At 48.8% G+C, this 8,305-nt stretch overlaps 3 protein-coding genes across 3 annotated transcripts in view; all 3 read right to left on the bottom strand.

Moving 5' to 3' along the window:
* Positions 1-869, bottom strand: part of LOC117592448 — a 2,928-nt gene extending 2,059 nt beyond the window's left edge. The window contains exons 1-2 of the mRNA XM_034286212.1: positions 427-869; positions 6-359 (exon numbers count right to left, since the gene is read on the bottom strand). Of these exons, the coding sequence (XP_034142103.1) occupies positions 6-359; positions 427-825 (753 nt within the window). The 5' untranslated portion in view covers positions 826-869. The remainder of the gene's footprint in view (positions 1-5; positions 360-426) is intronic.
* Positions 870-1,685: 816 nt separating this feature from the next.
* LOC117591922 (mucin-5AC) lies at positions 1,686-2,880 on the bottom strand. Its single transcript, XM_034285314.1, has 2 exons — positions 2,436-2,880; positions 1,686-2,363 (listed from the first exon to the last, which is right to left on the bottom strand). The coding sequence occupies exons 1-2, from the start codon at positions 2,805-2,807 to the stop codon at positions 1,749-1,751; spliced, it is 987 nt and encodes a 328-aa protein (XP_034141205.1). The 5' UTR covers positions 2,808-2,880; the 3' UTR covers positions 1,686-1,748.
* Positions 2,881-5,174: 2,294 nt separating this feature from the next.
* LOC117581276 (protein TsetseEP) lies at positions 5,175-6,112 on the bottom strand. The gene is made up of 2 exons (XM_034268292.1): positions 5,670-6,112; positions 5,175-5,609 (listed from the first exon to the last, which is right to left on the bottom strand). The coding sequence occupies exons 1-2, from the start codon at positions 6,087-6,089 to the stop codon at positions 5,211-5,213; spliced, it is 819 nt and encodes a 272-aa protein (XP_034124183.1). The 5' UTR covers positions 6,090-6,112; the 3' UTR covers positions 5,175-5,210.
* Positions 6,113-8,305: the final 2,193 nt, after the last annotated feature.

The following is an 8,305-nucleotide window of genomic DNA, read 5'->3' as shown; positions in this document are numbered from 1 at the left end:
GTCACTGGAGCAGCAGTAGTGGGAGCATCCGTGACTGGAGCAGCAGTAGTGGGAGCATCCGTGACTGGAGCAGCAGTCGTGGGAGCATCGGTGACTGGAGCAGCAGTCGTGGGTCCATCCGTGACTGGAGCAGCAGTCGTGGGAGCATCCGTGACTGGCGCATCAGTGACCACTCCTCCGGCCAAGCACACGGTGAGGCTCTCATCGCACGAGTCCATATCGCGGGCATAGTCATTGCGGGCAGTGTCCACGCAGTCGGTCAGGTCGGTCTCGATGACGCTGTAACTGGCGCTGATGCGGTTAAAGTCCAGGTTGGAGTCACTGTTCAGGGTGAACATGGTCTTGTAGCTGTTGGCGGACTGAAATGAGGGAAGATTAAAAGGGGATTCGTGGGGGTGGGGAGGACGGCGTCCTGCCTGTACGTACAGAGTCGCGGTAGCACTCGAAGAACTTCAATCCATCGACTTGCTCGTCGCAGCTGGTGAGGCTCGAGCACATGGCGTTGGTGCGGTCGAGCAGGCTCTGTCGCTCCGAGGCACTCTGGGCGGTCAGGATGTCCCTGGAGACCTGGGCGGTGTTGATGCAGCCGTTGTACTTCACATTGTAGTTGATAATGACATCCCGCTGGTCATCCAGGTAGTGGTTGAAGCAGTCGTTGACCAGCGAGGAGTCATCGGCGCGTGCATCGAAGGTGGAGATCATGCGGCGCATGGCGAACTGCTGATGGGACAGCATGGAGGCGAGATCCGCTGGCTTCTTGGGCAGCAGAGCGCTGCAGCTGGCGGCCAGCAGGAGGCACATGGCAAAGGCGAGAGCAAACTTCATGTCGGGAGAATATCGCAAGATCCTTTGGCAGTTACGGTAGGCGCGAAGATTATTACTGGAAGCCCCAGGGTTGTGGTTGTGATTTTTATAGCCCCGCGATTAATCAAAGTTGGTGGCCAACCAGAAATAGTGCTCGAGTGAGCCTGATGAAAAGCAAATTAATTTATTATCTTGTACTTGAGATCTCCTCCGCTGAGATTCCATCCGATTTGCTTTTTAATAACGTTTAAATTGTGACTAAACAGCGCCGAAATTATCGATTGTCTCATGGTCACGGGAGTTCCACGCACAGTTCCTGCACTGCGGGAAAGTCCACAGTTCCAAGAATCCCCTCAAATCTCGAATAATGCGTGTATGGCGAACAATCTAATCTGAGCATTACGATAATCCTGGCCCGTGTTTTATTGTTACTTCTTGAAGAAATTAAAATGTGGCGTTTTTCCGAGAATTCCTGCATGGCTTCAACCCATTTTTCCAGTGTTTGACATGCGGTCTGCTTATCTTTAGGCCATTTTTGATTGCCTCGTCTCATAGTGACCAGCCACGATTGCACACGAGTGGCCAAGACTAGAGTGTGCTACTTCATCGTGCACTGGCCAAATAGCATTCCCAATACTCGATTAGTTTTGTCTTTTCTTTATCACCATCACTATCACAAGAGCTGTCCAATGAGTCACCCCCAGGTGGTGGCCTTTGGTTATTATTTCATTTTTAATGGAACCCCAATCCAAAAGGTATAGACGATAACAAAAGAAGCCTAAGAAATTCGGAAACCCCCCCCCCCAAAATACTTCAGACACTCAGTTCTTTTTTTGTTCTTATATTTTGTGGGTTTTTCAATAAATAGTTTTAGATACAAATACTTTGATGCTCTTTTATTGCTGGCTTTTATGCCGAAAGTTTAGAGGGTGCTCCAGGTGCTCCTAGTAGCGCTTCAGCCACTGCTGAATGTTCTTCAGAATCTGTTTCACATCAGCATTGCCCTTGGTCTCGATGCTGGTGAGCAGATGACTCAAATCCTCTTCCGGTGGCGACTCCTTGGTGTCTTCCGCATTCTCGGTTGTAGACGCCTCCGTGGAGGGCGCTGCGGAAGACTCGGTGGACGGAGCGGCGGTAGGCTCGGTGGAGGGAGCTGCGGTGGACTCGGTGGAGGGAGCTGCGGTGGACTCCGTGGACGGAGCGGCGGTAGGCTCGGTGGAGGGAGCTGCGGTGGACTCCGTGGACGGAGCGGCGGTAGGCTCGGTGGAGGGAGCTGCGGTGGACTCCGTGGAAGGCTCAGCGGTGGACTCCGTGGCAGGTGCGGGTGTGGATGCGGTGGTCGGTTCCGGTGTGGGTCCAGTTGTTGGCACATCAGCGCCGGCCATGCAAGCGCCCATTGCCTCGTAGACGGCGGCAGTGTTCTCGGCATATTCGCGCTGCGTCTTGTTGGTGCACTCGTATTGCCACACCTGAATCTGGCGGTAGGTCTCCTTAACCTGGGACACCAGCTCGTTGGAGTTGGCGGAGATGGTGAACATGGACTTGGCATTGTCGGAACCCTGCGAAATGAAGTAAAACAAAACGATGTAATTAGCTCTGTGGTGTTCCGTGGTGGCTGAGGATCGACTTACAGCTGCGGCGGTGCATGCAAAGTAGGACTCGGCGGCTTCAATGCTGCTGCACTCCTTCAGGGCTGAACAGGAACTGGTGCCGGAGTCCTCGATGGCGGTACGGTTGGGCTGTGTGGTATCATTGATGGCATCCACCTTGGTCTGCGCTTCGCTGAGGCACAGCTTGGTGTCCTTATCGAATTTCTCTCCCACCGCATTCATCTGGGGCATGTAGTAGGCGAGGCACTCGAGGGAGTGGGCAGCGTCGGTGCCAACGTCACGGGACTGCATCACGAGACGCATTAAATGCTCCTGCGGCAACACCACGGGCTCCTGAACAAAGGCCTGGCTAAGGCCAACGGCCAGCAGGAGAACACACACTTTGGCGTACATTTTGGGATTTTACTTCGAGTTTCGTTTCTTGGGTATATTCGCTCACTTTGAGCGTTCGATTCGTACTTGGCTGGATGGCACAATCGGCTTCAGTATTTATAGGCAACGCCCCTCAAGTGTTCAATGTCTGAGGAAAATCCCCATTAACCCATTTTGCGACGCTTCGTTTAATTTCTGGTAATTGTGGTTATTTCGTGTTATTGCCCATGTTATTTGCTCGGTGTTTGGCCTATCGCTGCCGGCTATCTCGAAGACTCACCCGGCATTATCATTCTTATCGGTTTATAACTGCCACTCATGCAGACCCCTTCAAAGTTATTTCGATTAAAGCAATTCTCGGCGCTCCTCCAAACCATTATCCCTCTTACGCACATTCGCTTCATAGTTGTGCTTGCACTCGTTAGCGTTCCTCACCTGATCAAATGTCAACACTTCCTGGAATTGGGAATTGTAGGTTCCACAATAAATCCAAGATCGGAGATCTGCACTCCAACACAAGTTTTTGCTGATCCTTGAGGACACACGTGCCCCGTTTATGTTTATTTCTGTCTGGCCATTTTGCGCTTCCCAATATCAATGCCGAGTAAACCTATAAATATCTTCTAGAGCCGCCAGTAGCCTCCATTGGCCATCGATTCACTTGAATAGATAATGCCTGCTAGAGTGGCAAGAAAACACAAACAAGTGATTAGGCTAAGGTCGAAGCCAGTAGTCGGTGGCACTCGGCACTGCTTTTGGTCTCCAACTTGTAGACAAAACAAGAGAAAACAACGCCTGTCTGCTGTCTCCAATGATTTCCGGAGCCCAAAGTGGACAACCAATATGAGAGTTGTATTGTTCGAAGATTTGCATTAGATAAGCGACAGATTAGACACTTGAATGTCTTACATTTAATGAAATTTAAAGGGAATTCTCATTGATTCGGGGAATACAAAAGTTTCCCCATTTTTTGATTGCAGTAATTGTGTTTGCTCAATGAATCCCGAATCCCCACCAATCAATGTCCCCCTTGAGCCTTATCTCATACACTTGTCGGTTGGTTGATGTGTTTTTGTTGGAGGGTCGCTCGGTGGGTCGGTCACTTACAACAATGACATCTAAATACTGAAAAATAAGTGCGCCCCGACAATGACTGACTCACTTATCACAAAATATCGCTCGTTTGGGTTGTTGTTGTTATTGGAAAACACAAACAACAGATGTTCGGACACATATATGACCAGTCAGGCTTTCTGCTGCATACATATGTCCTTCATACATGCTACATACTAATACATACGCTCCTGCTCGTGGCTGCTCTGTCACGGCATGCCTCTGCATAATTATCAAATTCACTGAAAATTGCATCGTGAGACATCAGCAGCAGCAGCAGCAGCAGCAGCAGGAGCAGGAGCAGCAAGGACAAGACACCGACTTCTCATTTGCATATCTTAATTACGTTCTTTGTGTGCGTGCGTCTTGGCTCTGTGAGCTTGTTGCTTGCCGAAGTGCAATGCACACGCAAAAGCGCATGCAATGTGGTGGCAGAGTAAATCTGGTTGCATGAGGCAGACAGCCAAGTTATTGGCTTGATTTTGGCAAAGAGAAATATCTGCCATATGGCAACCTTCCCCTTTCGCTGCCCGTGTGTGAGTGTTTATAACGTTTCTAATTTGTTTTAATTGCAGTGACAACAACGCCACAGGCGGCACCAGGCAACAACAACAACAAACAACAAACAACAACAACAAATGCAATTAAATTTGAATGAAAAGCACCGCAAGGTAAATGCTGCCTTCCACTGTTTACTTAACTGTCACCGGTTTGCCTTAAAGTTATCCTTCTGCTTGCGCACCCTGTACAACAAGGAGCACTCTCGACCCTCTGTCATGGACCGAACTCTGCTTAATTTATATTTACATATCCTATCCTACACGGAAGTACCTCGCATTGCCACGTTGCGCCTGCCAGAGGGTGTCTAAGCCATCAGGAGCCTTCGTAGTCTGACTTTTCTTTCCTACTTTTGCATTTTTTGTTTGTCCTTCTGGGGTGGTTAAGTTTTTCCCCAGCTGATTTACATGTTTTCTTTGCAGCCGCTGGATCTTTGATTAACTTGGACTGACGGCAAATGCAGAAAGTTTTATTTGCAGCGGCATCGGGTTGCCTACACCAGCGGCCAACACCGTTTCCCAGCTACACAAGCACAGACACATAGATCTCGGGTTGCCGTTAATTAAGTAAGTTGTCATAGGCTTTAGTTTCTTGTTTGTGTTCGTCACTGCTTCACAATCGAAGCAGAAACCTGGCCAATAAAAAGTAGCTGCTCTGGCCGTAAATCTCCACATCATTCACAATCGATCGCAACTGTCAGAGATAGCTTAAAGTGGATGGTTTTCAAATGCATTTCTTTCGTTTATTTACAACCTAGACAATATGATGGATAAGTCCGCCGATTTTCGATGCCAATCCATGCTTCTTGCCGGTGCTAGATGGTGGCACACTGTCGCTCCAAGTACTCACAAAAGTATCGTCCGGAGTTGACTCCAGTGTTGTGGCTGTGGTTGGAGCGCCGGTTGTCGGAACTTGGGCTGTAGTTGTTGTCGGAACTTGGGTTGTGCTTGGTTCTGGCACTGGGATAGCACCCGACAGGCAGCTCTGCAGATCGATGTAGCTCTGATCGACCCTGGCCTCGTAGCGACGCGTTGAGCTGTTCGAGCATTCCTGCTCACTGAACGTCACCTGCTGCTGAGCCCGCGTGAGGTCAGCAGAGTACTGCGAAGCGGTGGAGGAAAGGTTGTACGAATTCCTCGAAGCCTCAGAGCCCTGCAAAATGGATTAGAATTAGTTGGAGTCGCTCGCTCACGTGTCCGAGTGCGTGCATACCTGTGCGGAGTAGCAGTTGAGGGAATCGAGAGCGTTCGCTTGGTAAGTGCAGGCCGTAAGAGCCTTGCAGTTGTCGAGCGTTTCGTTGCCTATTCTGTAGACAATATAATTGTACTTCTCAGACAGGTCGGCGTTCTGCTCGCTGGCCTGCTGCTGGCACCGGCCGTACTCGTACTCGTACTGCTTCAGATGTTTGTCGAACTGCTCGCCGTAGTACTGGAAACAGCCAATGGAACGGGTCGGGTTGTCCTTCTGCTGCTGCGAGGTGGAGCTCATCAGCTGCAGCATCCGTGAGTGGCCGTTCATCGTGGACATGGGAGGGGCAGTGGAGCTGCAGCTGGCCGCCAGGCAGGCCAGCAGCACTGCGACAATGAGAATTCCTTGCTGCATGTTGATAGTTTGAGTGTTCGTTCGTAACATGCTCAAAACGGCTGGTGGTCAAGGCTTTTATGCCACCCTAAAAAACGAGAGAATACCGGCTATCTCTGCGCTAGCCTCTTATCTTGACACTGATAAAGCCAATCACAAAACTTAGTGTAGCTTCTGTTTCCGCAATGATTAGGCACAAGTCGGGCTATCAGACATCGACTACAACTACCAGGGGACTTTCTTGGGACTCTAACTTTGGGTCAAAGAATCCCCCAATTAAAAAAGAACCGAACTGAATTATATTTTTAGACAGGGGGGTGGGTTCGCACCCACCAGGCTACCCAGGAAATTGCGGAATTTGCTTCTATTTTTAATTTTGAAGACGCGATTTCCGAGAAACTGTCCAAGTTCTTGCCTGTCTTTCAGTTTATCGCCCAAACAAATGGCAAACAAAGAAAGATGCAACTTCGCGCGGGGGTAATCACTCAATTACACCCGAAAAGGTTTCCAAGGTGCGGAATGTTGCACCACACGGCGTATGATTAATATTACTCACCCAGCCGCGTGCAGCGCTGTCTCTCTGCTGATAGTACTTATCCTGCTCGTAGCAGAGCTGCATACTAAGCAGGCAGTCCATCCTGCTGCTGCTGGCTGCATCTGCCCCAAGGTTCGCGCATCAGCGAGCTGTCTCGGGGTAGCGTCTGGTGTATGGAGCGCGTAGCAGCATCTCCTGATGGATTGTCAGCCATCAGGCCACTTGGGTGGCGCTGTTAAATGGCTCACAAAATAAGTGTAATTGTTTTGTAAATGGCACAGCCAGCAAGCACTTTTCAATGGCTGCTCAATGTCTGTCTGTCACTCACTCACCCGTACACTCGCTCGCCTCCTTGACTTGCTTCGTGAGTGAGTCAACAGCTCGAAGAAAAATCACCTTAGAGAATTTTCTATAATTTCATTTACGAGCCCCACTTATGCGCATTTCAAACTGCCAGCCAAATGAGTTTCTACAAAGATAAAACAGCCACACAACAAAACATTTGCCAAGTGACTAACAATTAACAATTGCCAGCCATAAATATACCTCAAAATATAATTTATATGGCTATAGCTGTGCTTGCCTGATTTGCAAGGAATGTTGGGGCATTATTCGTACAGGAAACGGAAGCATATTTTTAGCCAAAAATAGCCAATATCAGTTGATAAATGGCACTCTTTCTCCTTTAATCTATCACCAATTCACACATCTCCCAAGATTGCCATACGTTGTAATAGGTCAACACCTTTCCAAGCACAGCACGGAGCACGCTTATCACCGGAACAACTATTAAACGTCACTGCATACACACACACCCACAGACTCTACATACATGTGATAACTACCCAACCTTAGCTGATAAGAATGTCCGTTGGCAATTATCAGTTGGTAATTAAAAAACGAAAATTATTACGGCCTGCAGTGGAGAAAACAATTGGGTGAAGGAAAGGAAAGGGCAGGGCAGGGCAGGGCATTAAATGAGTTTTTACGGAAATCTAATGAACGATTCTTGGTACTGCTGCGAGTACTGCGTTATTTGATTATTTTTACAACCACATGGAGTGGCACTTCGTGGCACTGATGTCACTGCCAATTATCAATATTATTATAAACTATGAACAAGGCAATAACAGAGCAGGAATTTACGATTGGTCATAACAAGATGCGAGAGGAGGCTAGAGCTAGAGCAATCAAAGGAGATGGAGGGCGAGTAATATCACGAGGAGTAGGATACATAAAGCTACAGCCAGCCAGCCAGAACAGCCATAAAGGGAGCCGAGTCAGACACGCTGGCATTTTATGGGAAGCGCGTGAAATTCAATTAAAACGCATGCTCATTATTAGTGACAATAATCGAAAGAGAGATAGAGACAGTGCCATGGCCAGGCCATAAAAGCGGCGATATATTGCATAAAATTGAAGGGCAGTGGCAATGGCAATGACAGTGGCAAATGCCACAGTGGACACGCCATGTAAATGCCGGAAAAGGGAATAGTTTTGTGTGATTTATGTGCCGCCAATGTGCTGCACCGCATGCCAGTGGGCGTTTGATTGGAAGTGGCATGTGCGTCACTATCCATAAAGATTACACGCTGATTATGAAACAGGTCTTATCTCCTGCGTGCAGGGTAATTCAAATTCCTGACAAGCTGCTGCCTGGAAATTAATTAAGCTTCCTTTCGGCCACTGTGCCGTCAAGGCTGTGCCTGGCCCCCACAGGCAAATACATTTT

This window comes from Drosophila guanche, unplaced genomic scaffold, assembly GCF_900245975.1.
Source record: "Drosophila guanche unplaced genomic scaffold, DGUA_6, whole genome shotgun sequence".
Taxonomy (NCBI): domain Eukaryota; kingdom Metazoa; phylum Arthropoda; class Insecta; order Diptera; family Drosophilidae; genus Drosophila; species Drosophila guanche.
This window is presented reverse-complemented; position numbering and strand designations above follow the sequence as displayed.

Coding starts and splice junctions, on each gene's coding strand:
- LOC117591922 (XM_034285314.1), bottom strand. CDS start 2,807: ATGTACGCCAAAGTGTGTGTTCTCCTGCTGGCCGTTGGCCTTAGCCAG. Junction 2,364..2,435: donor TTGCATGCACCGCCGCAGCT/GTAAGTCGATCC, acceptor TTCATTTCGCAG/GGTTCCGACAATGCCAAGTC.
- LOC117581276 (XM_034268292.1), bottom strand. CDS start 6,089: ATGTTACGAACGAACACTCAAACTATCAACATGCAGCAAGGAATTCTC. Junction 5,610..5,669: donor TCAACTGCTACTCCGCACAG/GTATGCACGCAC, acceptor TCCATTTTGCAG/GGCTCTGAGGCTTCGAGGAA.